General features: G+C 45.8%; 1 protein-coding gene across 1 annotated transcript in view; it reads left to right on the forward strand.

The window, feature by feature from the left end:
• The window catches only part of LOC135896572 (uncharacterized), a 34797-nt gene extending 27526 nt beyond the window's left edge, over window positions 1-7271 (forward strand). Inside the window, exons 4-5 of the mRNA XM_065425031.1 lie at window positions 1902-1988; window positions 6931-7271. Coding sequence (XP_065281103.1) covers window positions 1902-1988; window positions 6931-7073 — 230 coding nt within the window. The 3' untranslated portion in view covers window positions 7074-7271. The remainder of the gene's footprint in view (window positions 1-1901; window positions 1989-6930) is intronic.
• The last annotated feature ends 16318 nt before the right edge of the window (window positions 7272-23589 follow it).

Below are 23589 nucleotides of genomic sequence, written 5' to 3' on the forward strand. Positions count from 1 at the left end.
TAATGTGTTTTCTCTCAAAGTTGCTATGCAGTGCGTTTGTAAACACGTTACCTATTGTATGCACACCATACATAACATTTCTGTGTGCTAGCCTAACTGTAGACTTAGAAACAAACAATGAAGTGCATATGTACCCGCTTCCACATGCCGTACTTCAAGGGCTATTATATTGCTCATTACACCCGATAGGTGAAGGGGTAATATATTCCTGATCACACCCTTACACCCCATGGGTCGAAGGGTAATATGTTGTTCAAAACACCCTCAAGGGATAGGGTGTTATTGGAATATAGAATAACCATCATAAGGGTGTAATTTCCTATAAAACCCAGCTTTTTCAAGGGTGCTAGGGGGTTAGTTATAGACACCGAAAAAAACCCTTAGGGGTGTAAATTATTTTACAGTGTACCCGGCATCGGAGACAGGTCCGAGCTAAAACTTCCTTTTAAACAATGCAACACACCCTTTCTATACAAAGCCATGAAACAGAACGCTGACCAATACGCATGCTCGCAGACACAGTGGCGCACAATTAAAAAAAAAGCAAAGTACCAATGTAAAAAATTCGAGGGAAGCTTCGACGGAGCCGTTCTCTCGACTATACCCCCATCTGGAATGCCGAGGAGCTCTCTGGCCGGATGTCTAGCAAAATGATCCAGTGATTGCCAGCTGAGGATGTAGCTGGCGATTTTCGTGATAAGCCTGACACCAAGGTGCACTCATTTGCGAGTATCGAGATAAAGTGACAGCCTCACGGCACTTCATTTTATTGTGTTCTCTTAACTTGTGTGTCCTGGCGTACTTTAGGAAGGAATTCTAAATTTTTATAGCCGGTACGCCACGTCTTGGTGTAAAAGGGAAGGTGAACAAAGTGTCCCTACTTGCGGGGTTTGGCGCCAGGACATTCCCTCGGCAAGGCCACTGCCGCATGTACTGCCTTTTGTCTGTGAAGCACGAGTTAGACCGTGTTAGACCGTGCGGCATGTTTCACCTGAACATGTAATCATTTAAGGTTAGGGGTGGATACGGCACCCTCACGTGTACCCTGATGTTGTTTTCCCCACATGGCTGTCGTGTCTCCTGTATTCCTGGTTTACCGCATAGCTGTGTCCCGCCGGCTTTCGGTGTAGTTAACAACAGTGCAGGAGATCCCGAAAATGTTGTGCTGCTAACGCCACCTAACGGCAGGGTTACTAGGGCGGAAAAGGAAGTAGTCTCTTCCCCTTCGGCTTGGGGTTGGTGGCGGCGGACGGCGGCACGCTCGCTGACACGCATCGTAAGACGGTCCTGCAAAATATCTTCGAAGCGGAGGACCGGAATGAAATAACACGATGGCTCGAACCCGCCATCACTAGCGGGCTTGTACGCGAAAACGATTTGGTGTTGGAGTTCGGCATGGGCGAAGATATCCCTTCAATCTTCTTCTGCTGCTAGTCGGATTTGCTCGCTTGGTCAGCGCCCATCGGCATGCTCTATTAGTAGCAGTTCAACTGGCATGGTTCGTGCACAGAAGGTGCAATAAATGCCGTTTTGTTTGTTCCCACTACTGCGTTGCGGTTCCTGTGTCCCAAAAGCACGTCTGAGACCTCACACATTTAGCTCTAAGTGGCGATAAGTATTGATGTAGCGAAGGAATCATACTTGCTGCACTCCAAAGTCTTGGGCCTCATTTTTCTTTACCTTCTCACATGCTAGTAAACGCAGTATACCGATATACGAGCCAGTTGTTTAAGTAATGTCTGCTGCCGACACCCGCGCCGAATTTCCTGTTCTCCTAAGTCCTTCGTTGGGCGCCGCGTGAAGCAGCCTACACTCGTCACAGGTTTTAGCTGCACGAACTGCCTGCAGAAAACCGCCTGGATATATAAGCGCGGGATTTACCTGTCTCCATCTCTTTGCAGTTGATGGGCCTCTCCAAGAGGGTACAGTATTCTACTCTGACTACAAGGACTGCGTCGTGGTGGATTTGCCTTACGGAAACTCCCAAGGTAAAAGACAGCTACGCTGCAAATCACCTACAGGCTTCGGAATACTTTTTGGACTGCACTTCTTGAGCAGCTTGAATTTTAATGAAACGCTATAAGAACGAATAGTATTCCAGTGAATGCACTGGCGATTTATAATTTATTCTTTCATTTGATTGATGAGATGACTCTAACGTTTAAATGACGCAAGTACATAAATACAAGTTTCGACTACACTGCAACGAGACTTAAGCATGATATAATTTGGATTACCCAACATCGACTATGTTTGCTTGACTGAACCCCGTGAAATTGAATCGCTGATAGTTACGCGCAGTATGGCAAAGAAAAAAAAATGGTGCCACTGAGGCAACACCGACAACGACACAGTGACTCACTCTTGGCATACGTTGAGTATTTGGGGAAAATTTCACATGTATATATAATACTATTTGTTGCTGCAATGTGCCAGGAATGCTAACGCCGTAAACGGATACTGTCATCTTCTTACGACGATATTTTATGACTGTAAAACCACTATGGGCTACACTGATATAGGCTGTTCGGTAACTATAGTCCTAAAGAAACCACTCTCTGTTTTAATTCAAAAAGTACTAGACCATAGCAGAAGCGCCGGCAGTATTACTTGCGAGAAACGTCGACAAGCTGCTGACAAGTACTTCGTAGCGAAGGCATATCAACGCGCACTGGGACGATCGTACCAAAGAACACAAGGAGAAGCACTTATCTCTATATATTCTGCTTTTAAGCTGATGGCTTTAGTTTCTTATGCCTTCGTGACGCGTGAACGAGGTAGAGCAGCGGAGAGTTCTATTGCAACAGGTACTGTTTCCTCTATTAATGCCAGTTTTATCTCCGAAAACTCGCGGTAGTGCGGCAGAAACATGGTGTGAAGCTTTCGGGATGCCTGCTAACTGACGACCTCAGTCTCGTCCTCACCGCAGTATAAAGTATAAGTACCGAATTCTATGTCAGAACTTTCGAAGTTAATCAACAAGCGTAAGACAGCTGACGTAAGGAGGCATAATATGGATAGAATTGAACATTCTCTCAGGAACGAAGCCTAAAAGCAGTGAAGAAGAAACTAGGAATTGGCAAGAATCAGATGCATGCGTTAAGAGACAAAGCCGGCAATATCATTACTAATATGGATCAGATAGTTGAAGTGGCTGAGGAGATTTATACAGTACCAGTGGCACCCACGACGAAAATGGAAGAGAGAATAGTCTAGAGGAATTCGAAATCCCACAGGTAACGCCGGAAGAAGTAATTGAATTGAATAGAATTTTTTGATAGTGTCACGTGGTCGTGACGTCAAGGAACACAGTAGCAATACTGTGAACGACAAAACTTACTTTTATTGGACGAACCTGTGCCCACAAAACAGGCTACACTTATAGCACAACGATAGCGGTGAACACGCTCGGCGATCGTCGAAAATCTGTTCAGCGGGTCAAGCGCGTCGGCTTTTATACAGCATGCAGTCGTCGAATGTTCCAGTCTAATCGTTCGGACCCGCGTGCCTTCCACAAAGTTCTACACCATTCGCGTCACGCGATGAAATCAAATAATACAAGGTTCGGCGACAACAGACAGCGGATAGAAGCATCGATAACTTTCCAGAAACTTTGGATACATGCAGGCGCGTCCCGCACTGTGCGATAACATTTGTTCGGCAGCGAAACGTGGTCGCCCCATAAAGATAAGCATCAGAAACGAATCTCTCAAGAGAATAGCACTTCCTTGCAAGTAGCCAACGGAGGCGAAATTTCGTGTACGATAAGTGGATTGCGAGATTCTTTGGTAATACCAGAATTTATTTATTTATTTATTTACTATACGTACCATGAAATGCCAAAACCTTAAATAGGAAAGAGGGGTTAGAATTTGAAAAGCAATTGAAAATTCAGAAAAGAAAGGTGGGAACATTATACAAGAGGTAAGAAACGTAAGAACACTGGGAAACATGAATCATAACAAACTGTAAAACTGTAAAACAAGTATAGTGTCTTGTATACCGAAAGGAAAACAAAACAAAAAAAGAATGGTGAACACCTGCGGTTAATAATATTCCAGATGCGCGCATCATGTAAGGTGCCCAGTGAATGTGCACCACGCGAACAGATATAGATCTTCATTTCAGATGTATATGATACGTATTGTAACAAGAAAAATAAATATATCCGGCGTTAGTATCTCAAGAAAAGTAATCAAACAAGTATTTTCGAAAAAAACGTACTGTCGGTGACAGACGCAAAAGAAGGTGGCAGGTGGTTCTGGTATGTAGCTGTGCGTGGCATGAAATAATTAGTGGAAGTTTTGGTACTGCAGCGGATGTAGCCGGCTTTATTTTTGGGATCAAACCGAAACGAATAATGGGTGTTTGTTGAAATGAGCTGGCCTCTCAAATAGATGTGATTTTAAATTTTGTGGAAAAGACAAAGACGGAAAGCCCTTCGGCGTAGTGACAGCGACGGCAGTGATAAGCTATTTTTTATTAGGGTTGGCTGTGCGCTTGTAATTAGAAAGGATGAAGTGAGTTGCGTTATTCGGGACGAGTTCAAGGGCTTGAGATAGGTGAGCTTGTTTATGGTCACAGATTGAAGCCGCATAATCTAATTGTGATCGAACAAGTGTCTCATGCGTGAGTATTCTTAGAGAGACAGGTGCTTTACACAAGTTTCGCCGAAGATACACTAACATGCGGTTAGCATTACAGATTACCGAGTGAACGCGGAGTTTCCAAGTCAGCAGATATGAGAACACCTAAGTACTTATAGGAAGATACTGTCTCCACTGAAATATTGCTTAAGTTGTAAGACGGAGGCCAAATGTTCTTACGTGAAACGCGCATCAGTTTACCCAACATATATTTCCCAAGATATACACCAAATTGCGGCAGAATTAAAGTCGGCTTGTAAGGCCTGCTCGTCACTGAGGTCACGGATTTTGCGGCAAAGAACACAGTCATTTGCATATAAGTGCAATATGAAGACACTTGGTTGGGCAAGTCATTAACACATATTAGAAAAGTACTTTACCTAACACGGAACCCCGAGGAACACCAGATGTTACCTCAGATAGTAGTTAATCGTGGTCGTTAATAGTAAAATACTGAAAGCGATTCGCAAGAAAACACTAGAGCCATAGTCGTAGATCAGTATCCAAATTAAGCGAGGACCGCTAGTACATCACTATTTTACGACTTACTTTGTCAAACGCCTTGGAAAAATCAAGAAATATGCAATCAGCACAGTAACCCTGATCGAGCATAGCATGCAGTGAATGCGTGAAAAGAAAAAGTTGCGTTTCGCAGAAAAACGAGCACCGGAAGCTATACTGGGATGATGTGAAAAAGCCATTACATTCTAGGAAGGTAAAGAGTGGCGAGTATATTATATGTGCCATTGTTCTGCAGGGAATGCTATAGATAAGAAAATGAGCCTGTACTTTCGCGGTGAAAGTCTGTTACGCCATTCGTATATTGAAACCTCCTTCCCAGTTTTTAATTGCTGGGGTGAGGCGCCATTGTGCGAGTATTGCTGAAACATTTTCCCAGAAAGATGGATCTGTATACTTTTGTTTGTTTTAATAATATTTAGTTGATGCTGTCGCGCCCACAGAACGACGACAATTTTGACAAATCAATTATGTTCCCAATGCCAACATAATCAATAAGACTAGGAAATACAGACCAATCAAAATTAGAGGCATCAGGAATGTCAACTTCCAAAACTGAAGAATAAAATGCTACTAAACACGTTGTTAAAAACTACAGGGCAATCCTTTGACAAAAAGGGCTCGCCGGATTCGTCACAAAGAGAAATATCACATTTACGTTTGATATTAACAATGGATGAGAACTCCATATTTGGTAATGTGTCGCCAAAAAAAGGCTATTTAGCAGCGCAACGGCCGTTAGTGTAGTCTGTAGATACAGAAAAATACGAATCCCAGTGAGCACATGCTTGTCGCGACTTAGCCAGATGAAATAGGCTTTTTTTTCTTATATAAAATACGCGCTTAAGTTCGGTTGCACCATGGTGCTCTAGCATTAGTTGGAATAATCTTCACAGAAATATATGTGTTGATAAGCTCATTAATTTTTGAGCAAAACATATCCCAGTTTTCTTGTATCGAACGCTGATAAAAGTTGAGCCAACGCGAAATAATTCCAGATATGCTGACAGCTGTTCATTGATAATATTAAAATTTGACTTACTATAATCATGAATGATTTTAATTTTGATTAGCTGCTTGGGCTTGGTGACGCTATAAATCGAATTGCAGCACAGCGTGGTCGCTTAGGCCGGGCAGTAAAGTGATAACAGAGAGGAGTTTGGGGTGGGTAGATAGTAACATATCTAGAGTGTTAGCATAGTGTGTGGTACATCTAGATGGGCTGATAACGAGTTGAGCGAAAGTGAAACAAGTGCAAAGGTCTAAATAACTTTGGCATTGTGAAGAGGACGGACAAATTACGGGATAAGCGCCGTCCCAAGAGATGTTGGAAAAATTAAAATCGCCTAACAATACAATTGGTCATGAAGGATAGCAAGGTACAATGCTGTTGATGACTTTATGAAGCTCGTCGATGAATGATAATGCAGAATTTGGAGGGACCACTTGATCTTTGGAAAAACATTTCCGACCGATTCGGTGGATGTTTCCATCGCGGTCTTCGGAACTGAACCTGCAATAATCGTAGTAATCTTGCAATGTCCTCTTAGGTTCAATGTTACGATGTTTTTTCTCTTTCTCTCTCTTTCTTGTTTACTCATAAAAATAGTAAATACAGAGACACATTGCCTGATTTATTTTTAGAGATAGTTTTCAACAGCTGAGAAACTAAAAAAAAGGTTTATGGGTTCTTGTTCGGCTGTTAAATACCGCTTAAACTGTATCGTATAATTTACTGTTCCAACTGTGCTTTTTGCCTTCACAGAATGCATGCTGTGGGTATCTTGGGAAGCAAAGAACAACGTTCCTCAGCGTTGCAGAGACGAATATGAAGACAAGTGCGAAGACGCTAAAGAAGCATTTGATGAGGAGACCTGCAGCCCTTTTTTCGAAGTCAATGGATCATAGGATTGTTATAGCAATGACACATGGAGATTATTAATTGCACTACAGCACGTCGCTTGGCTAGTGTATGCAAAATAAGTTTCTCACGCTTACATGGCTTCTAGCACAATTCCATAAAATACCAACTATAGGCACAATTTTGATTGATCCTGTGGAGCAAACTTTTGAAGCTTTCAACAATAAAATCACGGCTGAAATGCACCTGAGTAGAAGTGAGAAATCTTTGGCATATCATATAATTATATTTTTTGCGCACCATCGCACGCTAACAAAGAGTATCGATACCTCATAACCCAGTTCGTGATAGTGGCCGAGCGACAACAGCATCGGGCAGTTATGCTCGGTGACCTAGATTCCACATGACCAAGCCCCACACTTCTGGAAGTCTTCCTTTCAATAAGAAATGCTGCCGCATTACGATACAAAAACTCAAAGTCTGGCGAAGTAGACTAAGCATATTAATATCATTCAAACAATACATAACAACAAGAAGAGCGTATGAGTCATAGCAGGTTGCTGCTAACGTCCTCTCTTCCTATCAGGAAGCGGCATGAGCGATCAACGACAGGGGAAGCTGATGTGTTCCATAGTAGCATTGCCGCTATCGGCAACTCCTGTTCAAAGTGGGGTGCTAGCGGCAGCGCTATACAGCGCTGAAAAAAGTTTCCAGTAGCTTACGCTGCGACTTAGTATCAGCAAATTCACCACACATCTTGAGGTACATTTGTCGACCTTGTGACCTGACTGGTTGGTTAAGTGTGCCCTAGAACATGGGAGTGCATGAGCTCAATGCTTCTTCAACTAGCGTCTGCCGGAATACCGGTCATGTCAAAGCTCTATGATGGCTGCACCCAACGGGCTAAAGAAGGTGGTGATACAAGCAGAGCTCGATATAGCGTAAAATTGGATGCTCTTTATTTTTTTGTGGCCTGCCCATGTTGTACTTTGTCCACCTATTTCAGTTTCACTTTCAAACGGCTAGACAACCTCGTTGCTTGTGTTGTTTCCCCGTTCTCCTGAGATGTAAGTGTCCGTGCTTGTCAGAAAGCGGCGAACACTATGGCCCTAGCAGTAACTGTGGCACCAGCGGCCGCTGTCACTCTGCAAGTACCTAGGTCGACACATTGTGGCACTCTTCGGTAAGCAAAAGTGGCATATTTTGGGTGAACTCATTCACGTTGCTGCTTAGTGGCCTCAAGTGGCGAAGCTTGCAGGCGCTGCATTGCACATGTTTTATCGTAAACAGCCACCGTTATACATTTCTATGTTGCCAGAAGCAATTTATCTTGAAATAGAAAAGTATTAACTGCGTACGACATTACGACCATTTGGCGATATTTAGCTTTTATACTTCAGGTAAACAGTTTTGACTCGAAATATTTTTGCCCATTGTTTGGGAGGAAGCAGACTACCTGCATAGCGCTCGGAAGTGACTCAATGTGGCTCCGTCGTTTTTCGTTTATGTGCGCGGCTTCGGATACATGCGAGCTCAAAGCCACTTCTAAAGTGTTTTTCAGCAGCTAAGGACACGAACCGCTGTCAATTTTAAATGTGCCGGCCGCTTCTTGGCAGATTGTCCATTTCGGATATGTGCCATAGTATGGAAATTATAATCATCGTTAACACGCGGCCACCTTCGCAAAGAGCTAACTGGCGATGGCAAGATACGTGTCACTTGCTTCATGACAAGCAAGTCCACCATAGTAGACATGTGCAATTGTGCTGCCGATTTTTAGGGTTAAGGTGACCAAAATCAGTATGCCATAAGCAACACGCCGACATGCTTTTAGTTTGGTCACCGGGTGTGGGTAAGTGCTACAGCATAGAAATTACGATAAAAATCAACGCGCAGCGATCATCTGAAAGCGCTGGTAGGTTACACAATTTGTACCACCCGCATCTCGGCCAATGCCAAGCTGCGCGTATGTGCCATAGTATGCAATTCCTCATCATGACACGTGGTGGCCATTTTAAAGAGATATTTGGTGTGGCACACTAGAATGAAGTATCGGTGCGAGGCCTAATGGTTAATACACAATGGCTGCTGCACTGGCACATCCAGGTTAGAATGCCACCGCCGGTCGCGCTTTTGGTTCTGACGAGCAAGTTTGACTCTGCACGTGCAGAACCCGAACAGTGACCGAGCTTCCTAGAAGAAACTTTGGAATGGTAGGCAAGGAAAGCTTCGCTTTTGGGAATTGGGCGCTGACCGACGCAGCGCGCGATTCTCGCGTCAAGCTCAGTGGCATGGCACTGCTGAAGCTAGGGTGCCAGGAAGTGAAACATGTTTATGAAGCAGCGACAAGTTAGGCAAACGTTGCTTTGGAACAAAGCAATAAGGGGAAATGCTGTACAGATTGTTAAGCCCCTGCTCGGTTTATAGCAGCGACGATGCCTCATCTACGTTCACACGCATGAACTGTAGCGTTCTGTACTTTGATTCTGTCGATGAGGAAGACCTACAAGCAAATGCAGTTCGCGCTGTCTCGCACTTGTGTATGTCTGTTAAATGCGGTTATCGAGAATTGGTCACTGGTTCTTGGTTAAGTATAGCTTATGTCACAGAGAGGACAACCCTAATGCACACTGAAACATGAGAACGGAGGGCGAACGGCGTTTTTATACGCGCCGATTGCAGCACAGTACGAGAAATCAGAGCAGACCCGTTGATAAAATTAGTTTCGCGTATTTTTTTTATTTCTTGATGAACATTTGCCGTTTTGACCGTATCTATCTATCTATCTATCTATCTATCTATCTATCTATCTATCTATCTATCTATCTATCTATCTATCTATCTATCTATCTATCTATCTATCTATCTATCTATCTATCTATCTATCTATCTATCTATCTATCTATCTATCTATCTATCTATCTATCTATCTATCTATCTATCTATCTATCTATCTATCTATCTATCTATCTATCTATCTATCCATCCATCCATCTATCTATCTATCTATCTATCTATCTATCTATCTATCTATCTATCTATCTATCTATCTATCTATCTATCTATCTATCTATCTATCTATCTATCTATCGAGCCACCTACGTCTAGGTGCTCTCATGGTGGTTTCGCTAACTTGGTACGTACCGAAGTTGGCATAGTATGACAAGAGGGTATGACAAACTTAAATGTTCGGTCATGACATGAATATCCTGACGTGTGTTATGTAGGTCAAGAAACAGCCGCTTACGTCTTGGTGCCCTCATGGTCGTTTTGTTAACTTCGTATGCACCAAAACTGTCATAGTCTGACAATAGTGTATGACGAACATAAATGATGGATCATCACATGAATATCATGACATGCGAATTATGTAGGTCACGAACAACCGCCTATACGTCATGCGCTGTCATGCTTGTTTGGCTAACTTGGTAGGCCCGCCGGGCACTCCTTCGCATAACGACGCTTCCCACAGGACGTGGGATCTGCAGGCTTTTCCCTTGCTTAACTAATGAGGACATTCGTTCAAAAGCAGTCTTGTCTTGCTGCAGGCGTTGTCATAGCTTCCTCGCTGCCCGAACTGCGGCGTGCAACACTGGGAGCGCATCGCAGAACTGAAGGTGAAAACGCAGCAACTGGCAGCTGATATGTTGCGTTGCAGTGGGTTTCATTTTTTCCGCGTCGCAGTTGAGATGGCGGGCGGTGCTTGTATGGTTGTCAACAAATGGCGCTTTACATTTTGAATATTCCCCATTCTGGTGCCAAAATTCATACAAAAACCTACAGTTTGCTAGTAGGTATATTCGCAAACGTAATTCTTTGAGGCAAATCCACCGGCTCACTCGTTATACCCAGGGTTATATGTAAGTAAACGGCGGGAGTGGTTATTCCTGCATTCTATGTTGAGTATCCGCTTTTGAGCACGAATGGAAACATCTTCGTAATTTTTTTTAAATTTCAAGTACGTGTAACTTGCTCTCCTCCAGCCGACGTAGAGCAGTATTATGAATTATTGGGCTTTAGTCGGGAAGATGTCACCCAATAAGCGTTGCGCAACTTAACTTTATATATAATATGCATGAGAGCATTCATTCCACTCATGATTTATTTTACTTGAATAGTGCGATTTTATTGGCGCAAGGCGTAAAAAGAAACCTATGAAAGTCACATAGAGAGATCATCGCACCGAACCTAAATAACACTTTCAAATAATGTCTTTGAAACAGCCAATTGCAATGGTCCGGTACATCGGGCTTCCATTTGTCATTAGCAACTGCACACGCGAGGGCACATTTAAAGGTATCCCGCACCAGGCCGTATAACCACAAGAGCCGGTCATACGGAATGCGTCACTTTATCGTCTGTTGTCTATCGCCAGGGCCAGATGGCGGACGCTGTCCTGGCCGCTCCCGCCTGAAGACTCCTGAAAATATATGCTCTGCCCGCATAGGCTTGCGGGGTAAACAAAAGTCAGACAGACGGGAAAATAAAAATCACTGTATTATGTGACGGGTTCCATTTTAGGTCTTGGTGGTGAGCACGGACTATAGAAGCAGCGAAAGCTGGAGTTCCACAGGAGCAGGGCAACCCAGCCAGTTGATTAGGCTTGTGGGTCGAACGATTCTGACCACGTCTTTGTGCTCATTGTACTTAGGTATTGAGGTGCATGGATTGGTGAATTCGGTGAATTCGGTCAATTTAGCCGCACATTTACGGCGCTCTAATAATGTGTTTCATATTCTGCCCTAGAAATCCGAATAAACTTAGCTTATAGTGCTGCGAGGTTGGGTAAAGTTCGTCTGAACTAGTTACCATCTTGGACCACCTGCAATTCTAGGGCGCTATAACGTAAAACTATTCCTAGCTTTTCTATTTCAATTCTGCAATCAGCGCACCGCCATTGGTCAAAAACATTTTGGACCACCCCCACTTCACCTGTCTGCCACACGACATTATGAAAACCGCGATAGCTCCCCATCTGATATGACGTGAACACACTCAATATGCATAACGTGACCGAACGAAACCAAAATAGTTATTTCTCAGACGACGCCTTTTTGCCATTATCGCTTGGCTATTGGTCAAACATTTTCGCGCTGCAATCACTTCACCTGCCTCTCACGCGACGTCACAAAACCGCAAAAACTTACCACGTCCAAGGGACGCGTACGCGTTAAAGATGCATTAATAAGCCGAACAACACTGATTTTTTTTTCTGTATAGCCGCAGGCTGCCCCGTTCCGAAAGGAATAAAACATGGCTGCCACCGATCGCTCCGGCACTGGCTACTCGCCCCTGCCGGAGAGCATGGGTTTATTTGTGTGCAATAAAACGTTTTGCGTTGCCTTGTAACGCATTCGAGAACTTTCGGCACGTTTACGACCTCGTTCTGACAACTCTTCTTTTCTAAGGATCTGTTTTAGCGTCATTCTTAAGCTTCCGTTGCCTGCCGTCGCGATTGTCGACGAGGCACTGCAACCTAAATGAAAGAAAGTGGACCAATCGCAGACGCCGGCACCACCCTCTTCATCCGGTTACGATATTCAGTGCATTGGCTCGGCTCCATTGAATCTCTCTCCACTTGAGCATGATCCTCGCCTCTGGTGAGCCAGTTAGATAAGACAAGCCGCTCACTGCAGGCAATGTTATTCGTTTTTCAAGCAAACAAAGGTGACATGTGTGAGGGGAGCATTTGATTGGTTTGCTGAGAGAACACTACGGGGGACCGCCCGTTGCTTGCGTTGGCGGTTACGCAAATTTGACGTCAGGAGATCGGAATAAAAACATATTGGAATAGTTTTACGTTATGCGGCCCATAGTAACATCGGCCGGGGCATTGCTAGTAAATGGGTGCAAATAGATCAGATAACGGGTTGCCGTTGGATCAGGAAGCTGACTCGTCCTTCTCGCAACCAAGTTGCGGCATGCGTAACATAACAGAACGACCCTCCGGGTCTTTTGAACGAAGTCTCTTGAAGAAATTTCACCGTGAGCCTAACAGTGCCTCAGAAGAATGTGAAAAGAAACCGGAAAGGCGTCCTGTTGCCATTCCGCATTTACCCTGATTTGCTCATTCGTTAAAGAATGTTGGTTCTAAGTATGACGTCCCGGTAGAATTTTCGACTCCTCGGAAACTATCGCGCGCTCGTGCGCGCCTGTCTTCTGTAAAGAAGGACGATTGTGTAAAGAACCGCGTAAGATATTTGTTGAAAAAATGTTCCGCTGGCGTCGTATATAAGATTCCTTCAGGCTGCGGCATATACATCGTCCAAACTGCGTGTTGTGTAAATGATTGCCTCAGGCTCTAGCATTCAAGAATAGGACAGGCTCTGATTTGCCGTATCACTGCAAGGTGTACACGCGTGGATCTTTACTGAAAAACACATGTATATTAAGAAAAAGTAAGGATTTGTTGGCACGGGAACAAGCAGAAGCGTTGTATATCAAAGTTTGGTGACCAGTGTATCAGCGTTCCGTCATTGTCTCTTCACGAGAATGAATATAGTTACCTGGAAGGTAAGGATCTGATTATATTTGATTTCCATCGCATATGACCTCACCTCTACATGTTACTGTTGTCATGCCTGAGGGTATGTAAGTGAAGCATTGGGAAAAATGAAAATCAGTTGCGAATGTGTGACTCTCCGTGTCTTTTACTCTTTTGTGCGTGACTTATATTTCGCGCCTAAAATTTCTAAAAATCCCTCAGAGGCGTATCATTCTTTTTGGTGCTATAAGCGCTTTCCTTGATAATGGTGAGAGGCGCATGGTTCAAGCGCCCTTGCGTTTATGTTCATGCGAAGGATTAGTTTTCGAGGGGTCGTCAAGCAATATCTATGTAGTGACCGCATTTCCTAGGGCGATCTAGCTTTCGTATAGTTGAGCAAATACATTATGTGCATGCCGATACTTAATGTGGAAGTAACAGTACGAAATCTTCCCGCGTGGCACTTATGAGCGCAAAGCCTGTAAAAACGAAACGCTTCGCTACAAGCTAACTTTTATACTTATGTACACTGCTTATCAGTATTTTCTTGCACATGATAGTTTGTATAATGCAAACAACATACTTAGCTTTGGCAGCCCCATAGAAGCAGCAGAGAAATCAGTGCTGAGTTACTTATCTCGAAAGCAGGTGGTTGCGGACTATAAGGACGTGTTACCTGTCTACGATACTTTCCTGTACTTCTCGCACCGTATTCTCTCTTTCTAAGGAGACTGTAAGGCGGTTAGAGTCTGTGCCTTTCTTTCTGCGCAACGGGCTTCGCTAAACTGGCGTGTCAGCACGTATACAAATGTGGATATGCAGCGCCTCTAGCCTCAGGCTCTAGCCGTAGGCCACAACTCGCTCCGAGTGCAGCCGGCGTCAAGGAGGGGGAAGTTAGCTCCCGGCCGCCGCAGCGTGAACTGTGCGATATAAAAATAAAAGGAACTGTTCAAAACCCAACGCTACCGGATCTGGGTCACCCTCGCATTAGGTCCGACAGACTCGGCGACCCGCTAAAGAACACGCAGCTCCAACCCTCCGGCCTGGATCCTGCCTGCTCTACTATTCTTCCTGCCGGTGACGACGCCCAGGAGGCCGCCTAATCTAGTAGTTCTGCGGTAGCCGCGTTCCAACACATGAACCTGCTAGTTTTTGTCCCGACAAACTAGGCTCCTGGAGGTCGAGGCGCACTTCCGTCTCCGGCATATCACCAGCCAACAGACTAAGTTCCTACAACTAGTGTTCTCCTTACCTCCGGACGTAGTCGAGAACTTGGCGGTTGTTATCACCTTGCCGGATCCGACGCATCCCTTTGAGACGTCGATGACGACTATCATTTCCCGCAAGTCAGAGTCTGAGCACAGCAGACACCTGCAGCTCCTCACAGCTACCGAGCTCGGCGACAGTCACGCTTCACAGCTCCTTCGACGAATGCGCCCGTTTCTTGGTGGAGTCTGCATCTTTCAACAGTACCAGCTGCTGCGTGAGTTATTCTTCTAGCGCCTTCCTGAGAACAAGGCCCTAGTTCTCGCGGCTGTGGATGATGTGTCCTAAGACTAGCTCGCTGAACTGGCGGACCGAGTTTAGGACTACACGCAGGTCCCTGAGCATCAGCGCCGTTAGGACTCTGCCTCCGGCTACTGCCTCAACCTCTACGCTCGCGAACATAGAGGGCCGTCTGGACTCTTGTGATACCATGCAATTTTAATATATAACAAGTGCACGAAACGACCATGAGAGCACCAAGATGTAGGCAGCTGTTTCATCACCTGCTTGACACACATGTCGTAATATTCATGTCATGACCGATCATTTATGTTCATCATACACGCCTGTCATGCTATGCCAATTTTGTCACACGCCAAGGCGTAGGCGGCTACTTCATGGTCTACGTGACACAACATCATGACATTCATGTCCTAACGTATCATTTATGTTCGTCATGCGCTTTTCTCATACTATGTCAATTTCAGTAAATACCAAGTGAACGCAACGACCATGAGAGCATTAGGCGTATGCGGGTGGAGAGAAAGAAAAATTCTGTCAATGTGGCAAATATCGGCGAAGAAATGTTTCGAATTTAATGTGTGAATACCACTTACTGTTCGAATCAATGAAAGCGAATCTTTTTAAGCTGTCTCCATTTACTGACGATAATTTGTGGTGATTTTTGTGGAGAATGTTTAATTCCTTAAGCCTTTAGTGCGATACGGGAGCGCTGAGTTGATCTTTAACATTTCCTTGCGTGCACCACTACTGTTTGTATGCGTAGTCCACAGACCGCCCACATGACACATCACGTAGTGGCAGAAGCGTAAAGACGATAATTTCCTGAACCACGGCTATTCAGCAAAGGGATGGCTCTTGCGCGTTCGGTTGCTAGAAAGGGGCCTTCGGACATTTCACCCATGGACGCGGCAGAGCTGCGTGCTCTCCCCCTCCTCCCCCACGGCTACCGCCGGAGACACTAGCTGCAATCGCTCTGTTCAGGCTACAGGCGATTGCGATATTTATACTACCACAGCCTAGCATGTGGCCTTCACAGCCCAGCACCTGCACTGTTGTTGCATAAGAAAGCAGGCGCAGCCCGTGCCATATGGACAAACTGTGAAACGATGAAGCGGCACCTAGAATGCGCGGAGGCCATCCGTAAGTGTTGCAAGAAATACAGCAGCGTGTGCGAGCTTGACCATAGTAGCAGCAGCAGCAGCGCCCGGAAACTCGGGAGAAAAAGCAAAGGAAACTTCACTTTTAAGGGGTCCTGAACTATTTCACTATAAGGTCAATTATATTGACACTCCAGGCGCATTTCTGCCGTTGCCGTTGTCATCAGGTTCCATATGAGTGAAAGTGTGTGAGGGTAAGCCCGCGAACGCGAGCGAGAAACGCTGCACGGATGGATGCCCTCCTGTGGCGCGCAAGTCAAAGGAGGTCAGGCGAGGGAGGAGGGCCGTTCTTCTCCGGTGGCAGCCAGCAGCGTTACAATAAGGGGGGTGGGGAGGGCTAAAGGGGCTGCAGCCCAGGGCCTCACCTCGTACAGTAGGAGAAGGGGTCCCAGTTATTATAACCTGCTTAGTATATGGAACCATGGGCAACGGAACTTTGAGCGACATGTATGAAGCGAGAAAACCAGAATGAGCAGACGGGGTCCCCCGCCTAATGTACCAGCATGGGTTTAGCCTGACCATTTGGGGAGAGTTTGTCATGCTGGAAAAAGAGGAATCCCCCGAAACCCTGGCGGGACTCCCTTTCTTACGAAACGAGGTGCGCTTGCTTCGAACAGTTTTCGTGGACCAGTGCTGTCTGGAGAGGAGGGGCAAGGGGGAAACACCTAAAACATGTAATGTGGGATGAAGACCTAAATCTCCCTTGCCTCTTGTCACCACTGCGCCAACCTCCACCTCTTAAATAGTTCTGCCGCAGTCCTCATAGAAAGGATGTGCTGCAGTACCCAAGAGTGCCTCCAATTTGACTTTTCTTTACCGTGATGGTAATTTGGGCGGGGGAGGATGAGTCTGATAGCAGATGATGATAAGTCTGATGGCAGAGTCTAGGCAGGAAGGGAAAGAAGGCATCACACGTGCTTTTGTCCGCGTGCCGTGGGGCATGGAATGTTCTATGTTCGGTCTAGGGTTGTGGATGAGTGAAGGGGGAAGTTGGAGAGCTGGACACAAAGGCCTGTCTCCAGGGCCCATTCCTGCCTAGTGGCTGCACACCCTCGCGCGCGCTCGACGGAAAAAGTAGGTCAGACTGGCCACCGAAAATTCCAGAAAGAAGTAGAAAAAGGTGACTCAGAGGCGATGGAGGGCGCGTAATTTCGCCCGCATCAGTAGTCGCCATGTCACCTTCGTTCTCGCGCTCGGCGTCGAAAAAAAAATATCGAGAAACTCGCAGAACAGACGATTGCTCCTAGCCAATAGGAAGACGGCACCGGAACGGGAGAAGGAGTGAGTTTGTACGGAGAAGGATAGAATTTGTAGGAGGAACTCTATGCGTATGTGAACGCCTGCTTTGGCGCTAGTAACAGACAGACGCGGCACGCGTCTACAAAAGGAAGTTGATCGCGAGCTGCGATTCAGCCCCGAGCCGCCGGTTAACCTTGCATAAGCCCGCCCGCTGAGGAGCTCCCGAGGGACGCACCATTCTCGACCAGCCACGGACCATCCAGGCAGCGTGCGCCAGTCATTGGGACGGCCGCCATTGGACACTTGTGGTCGCGTTGGACTCACGAAGTGCCCGGTGAACAATTAGCATCAATTCATGCGAAAATGTTCGCTCGGAAGCATCAATGTGGTGCGTCTAAAGGAAAGGCGAAGTTAGAAAGAGAAGAGCGTGAAAAGAAGCTACCAAAGGTGACAAAGTACCTACTGAATGCAGCTTCCGCGTAGAAGTATGATCACTCTACTCAGAGTCCGTGTCAAACTCCCAATAGTACCGACTGTGCTTCTGTGGTGGACTTGCCAACTCCATCACCACGGTTTCCTGGCAAGAAGCAAGGTTTGACTTATCTCTGTTGCCTGCATCCTGTGAAAACGGTGCCAACCTCGGTCGTCCATATTTCTGAGCAACCCACGCTAACCGAGCTCTGTCTTGTTCCTGAGCCAGCAACGTCTATGCTACTCGGCCGGGCCCAGGCCACAGAGCTCCATGTGTCCGGTCCGCCACGCCTGATTTCTGCTACTGCTGATCAACAGGTGCCATACCTCTCCGATGAGCCTCCTTATACTGGCGATCCCCAGGAAACAACACTCCAAGAACCAACTCACTTGTTTCCTGTTATTTTGGCTTCAAATAATCATGTTCCCACCCACAAAGTGTGCCTCGAGAGCACGAATGAGATGGCTTCTCGTTGCGGCAATAGATAAGTATAGACACTCCCGCAGCAAGAGGTACGTTGCGAGATTTTCCGAAGTGGCTTTGCTAAGTGGCCGGATGTTATTACTGAAAGCTTTCGGAGTGTATGCCTTGAGAAAGGGCCATGGTATTTTCAAAACCGGGCAGAAAATTTGCCTTCTTCCGAAAGGCAATACAAAACTGAGAAACACTCTATATCACCTAATCTTTTCGTGCGAAAGGCTGTAAATGACGAGGCTTACGAGCGACACTGGTTAATGTACTCGGAGTCCAAAGTTTCCGTTTACCGTTTCCCGTGCAAACTATTTTTGATTTCAAGAAACGCCAGTGCTTTCACCACGCACGATTCTTCTGATTGGAAAAGAGCCGAAGAAATGTTTTGAGCTCCTGTGAATAGTGTCGAACACTGGAACTACGTGGCAGCATGGCTCGCCCGCTCTAACTCGAGCAGCACAATTGACAAGGAGCTGGGTACGCATCTTGTCACTGAGACCGCTTACTGGACAGAGGTGTTGCAGCGCGTAGTCGTTGTAGTTAAGCTTCTAGCTGAGCGCAACCTAGCGTTTAGGGGCAGTGAGGAGATTTTTGTTTCACTGAGAAATGGCAATTGCCTAGAAGTGCTTTAGGCCATTGCCAAGTTTGACTCCTTTCTAGAGGAGCACATCAAACGCTTCCGGAACAAAGGAAAAGACCATCCGTCGTATGTATCAAAAACCATTTGTGGTGAATTTATCCAGCACATGGCAAAGGCTGTCAAGGAACGTCTCGTTGACGAAGTGAAACGTGCAATATACTTCCCTTTAATTGTTGAGAAGACTCCACACCTTACTCACGTTGATCAGCTGTCAGTTGTTTACGATACTATTTAAATGGGAAAGTGTACGAACGCTTTCTTGGATTTGTTCCAGCTGAATCGAATACCGGCTTGTGTCTTTTCGATACCGTGATGTCCCTCTTGACGAACAATGACATCTCAATTGGTGATTGTAGGGGCCAAGCTTATGATAATGCTAGTAATTTGTCAGGAAAATACAAAGGACTGCAAGCTCAAATCAAACACCTGAGCGAATTGGCAGTCTACGTCCCGTGTGCTGGTCATTCACTGAACTTAGTTCGCGCATGTAGCGTTGACAGTTGCCTTGAGGCGGTCAAATTTTTTCACTGTAGTTCAGAGACTGTATGTGTTCTTTGCTGCCTCACCTAAGCGATGGAGGTATCTTTTGGAGAGCATGAGTGTAACTAAACAGCAGCTTCTTTGGAAAATTCTCTCTGAGACCATGTGGTCAACACAAGCTGAATAATGTAAGGCCTTCCTGAAAATTTTGAATGCAGTCTTGTGTTGCTTTGAAGCTATATTCAAGAGCGAGGAAGAAAATGGTGACACTAGGAACGAAGCACACTCTGTCTTCAAAAAAAAAAAAATGACAAAGCTAGAGACTGCATTCATGGCGATTTTCTGGAGTGAAATCTTGGAGCGCTTTGACAAAACGAGCGCAGCACTTAAGAAACCAGGCCTAGACATTTCAACTGCTGTAGACCTGATGAGCTCTGTAGACGGCTTTGTTGATTCTTTACGACCTCTCTTTGATACCTTCGAAGAGAGAGCACGCAGGCTAAGTACCAGTTAATGTCATCAGGATGAGGGCAAACGCATCGTTTTGAGGAAGCACTCGGACGGAAAAAGCGATAGTGCGGTACCAGGTAGAAAAAAGTTTATCGTAGAGACCTACAATGTTGTACTTGATGGTCTGGGCTCTGCTTTGCGAGTGCGAAAGGCTGCCTACACTGAACTCTGCGGAAGATCCGGGTTCTTAAAATTGCTGACAGAAGTTGGGAGCGAGGCCTCCCTGGCACAGCAGGCTGAGAAGTTGGTGAAAACCTACAAAAAGGATTTGGAGCCAGCATTTCCCGCTGGAATCGTTCAGTTGGCGGACTTTCTGCACGCCCCTGTGTGCCAGGACTCGAGCCCCCTGGCAATAACGTATTGCTGCACGAAAGAAAGCTTATTGATGTGTTTCCGAACCTTTCTATTGCTTTGCGAATGTATATACTTAAGCATATCCGTAGCAAACTTTGAGAACGAACGATTGTTTTCCAAGTTGTCGCTGATAAAAAATCGCCTTCGTTCGAGCTTTCTTGACGACAAGGATAACTCGCTTGCTATCATGTCCATTGAAAGTGACCTCCTCCGCGATCTATCCTTCGAACAGACTATATCTGATTTCGTCAAAGCGAAGGCGCGAATGCCATTTTAAAAGAGGACTGTTTGCGCTATACATGAATATTTCCAATAAGTTCGTTGTGTCGCCTCCCAGCCTCCAAGTTGCCAATGAAACGCTGAGCAGTGTAATTCAATATACGCAAATCTTCGTTGTTCGTCTTTTGTTTGTTCTTCTTGTGATATTTAGCGTGCTTTTAAAGAACTGTATTTTTGTTGTTTTTGATAGTGCCACGTTTATTTGGTGTCGTCCTTACTTGTCTTACCTTTAGCAAAAATGTTTTCAAATAATGTTTTGTAGTTACAGTTGGTAATTTTCATCTCTGTTATAGAACATTTTTATGGTGTTTGTATTGCTTGAAGTATTGTATATATCTATTGCATATTTATAAAGTAACGTTCATAACGATTAGTGGAGTCTGATGCTCAAATTTTAAAAAAATAATCTTTTGGATACAGCCATTCGTCTCCTTGCGGGATTAAACTTAGTGATGCAAATAAAGCCTAGCTTCAGAAGGACCGACATCTGAGCTGTGTTGTCTTTTCTGCGTCCTTGTTCGTTTTGAGCGCACTAAACTTTACCTTAAAGCATAGCTTTTGTCAAAAACAGAGTTCAGATTAACCACAAAGTGAATATACGTGTTGGTGTTTAGAAAAGCAGGTGTTTAAAGCAAGTTTTGTTGTTTTCCTTACAATAATAACAATAATAATAATCCCGTTAATCGCACTTCGTTCTTCTTAATTTGGTGGAATTAAAAGGAAACAGGGCATATTTCCAGTATATAGCGTAGTAGGCGACAGAGGGGGTGGGGGTGGGGGGTGGATCAGTATAGGGAAAGGGGGCCTGCATACGCATTAGCCCATGGCCCTCATTTTCTTAATCCGGCCCTGGCTGCCAGGGCCAGGGTGCCTCGATGTCCTCCTCGCCCGCCGATCCCTACAGTGGAGACCACTGCGCCGTTTAATTACTACGTCGTTAGCCACGAGAATTACGGACGCCCTAGTAGACACATTTGGCGGACGCCGTGGGGACCCGTTGCCGGCGCTCGTGTGTCTTGAAAGCAAGTTGCGACGTAGCCAAAGTGGGGGCCGGCTGAGACCTCATCTTCAGAACAATATGCGAAGGTTGCAGAGTGTGCGTAGTGCCGGTAGCTTCGTATGCGCTGTGCTTTCGACGTTTCGTTCGCGTTGAAGCGAGAGATGCACGGAGGTTAATTGGCTCGCGGCTACTGCCACGAGTCCGAACTTCAGCGTTTTCACAGACAGTTTCCGCTGTCATCGAACGAGGTGTATTCATGTTTATCTGTGCACGCGTGACACCGCACCGGTTAACTTAGTTAAAACACGTTGACGGGCTAAGTGGTTTGAATCCATGATAGAACGTGTAAGCGCGACTGAACAAGGACGTAGAAATTAATAAAGGGAAAATCAGACATTCACCCGTTCGTAGCAATTGCTAGAAAGGGAGCCCATACGGGTTCCTCGAAAGAAGGGCCTCACAGTGGAATTTTCCCTTTATTAAGTACTTCTCTCGATCTTGGCGGTTTCCACGGAACTATTACGTCAAACTGTTGCTTTGCTTCATGTTGTCGACTAATTCGGCTTCACCCTACCATCTGCTAGCCGCCTGGTTAGCTCCGATGGTAGAGCGGCTGCAGCGGAAAGGCGATTGAGTCCCCGGACCAGAACGAATTTTTCTTTAACTGCGAGGGTTTTCTTTCGAGGAAACCGTATGGGTTTCCTTTGTAGCAATTGCTACGAACGGGTGGATCTCTGATTTTCCCTTTATTAATTACCTCTCTCTACTTTGCGGGTTTCCCCAGAACTTTTACGTCAAACTCTTGCCTTTGCTTCGTGTTGTCGACAAATTCGACTTCGCCGTAACATCTGCTAGCCGCCTTGTTAGCTCAGATGGTAGAGCGGCTGCCTCGGAAAGGCGATGGTCTTAGGTTGGAGTCTCGGACCAGGACGAATTTTTCTTCAACTGTTAGGCTTTCCTTTCGAGGAAACCATATGGGTTTCCTTTGTAGCAATTGCTACGAACGGGTGGATGTCTCATTTTCCCTTTAATAATTACTTCTCTCCACCTTGCGAGTTTCCGCAGAACTTTTACGTCAAGGACGTAGAAAGAAGCAGACACGCGACGACAGCGCTGTCTCTGTGTTTCTGTGTCTTTATACGTGCTCGTTGCGTCACGCTTACACATTCTATCATTGTTAATTTAGTTAGTAACCTAATGTTTATATGACCGATAAGACTACTGTCCTTACTTCGTACAGCTATCTACTGATTTGCTATCGGAATCGGTGCTTCGCCTATCGGGCGGAACTGCGAATTTTTTTATCGAAGTGAAAAGTAGCATTTGAATTGAAAATAGGCTTTTCGAGAAAAATAAAAAACAAGAACAAGGTAAAAGCGGGAGCCAACGCATCGACAAGTGCCATGGGCTTGTCTTTTTCAAGGCGACATAAGCTTTCTTCGGCAGAATATACATAGGTAGGGTTCTTGTATAAGGCAGAAGGGTAAGGCAGGTGGCTGAGGCAACGACCGAGAGTCTATTAGCGACGACGGTGTATAAGGAAAATAAAGGGGTGCTATGCACACAGCCGGTTACACGGCCGTGTGTAAGCCGGCGTGTCAAAGGCCGTGTCAGAGTCCTTCAATGTTTTTCTGGTCACGAAACTCCGCCCGCAGTTTTATACAGAGACAGAAGCTGCCGCTAGGGTCACTGCTTTGAGCGTGGGGGTAGGGTGCCTCGATGTAGCACGCTGCCGTACTGGGCGGAGAAGCCTTTTCGCCTGCGCCGTGCCGCCGTTTTGCTCCGCGGTCGTCATCTTGGGGCGAGTCGCGTGCTGCGCCCGTTCTTTGCAGCGTTGGTAAAGCAGCATTGTTGTGGAGTTTGCGAAGCTGCTGTATTGTGCGCCGGGTGCTGGGCGATTGAGCTGTGTTCAGTCGCAAAAGCCAGCATGCCAGGGTGTTGGGTACCGCTGTGTGCCGGCTTGACAAC

This window comes from Dermacentor albipictus, chromosome 1 (assembly GCF_038994185.2).
Source record: "Dermacentor albipictus isolate Rhodes 1998 colony chromosome 1, USDA_Dalb.pri_finalv2, whole genome shotgun sequence".
NCBI lineage: Eukaryota > Metazoa > Arthropoda > Arachnida > Ixodida > Ixodidae > Dermacentor > Dermacentor albipictus.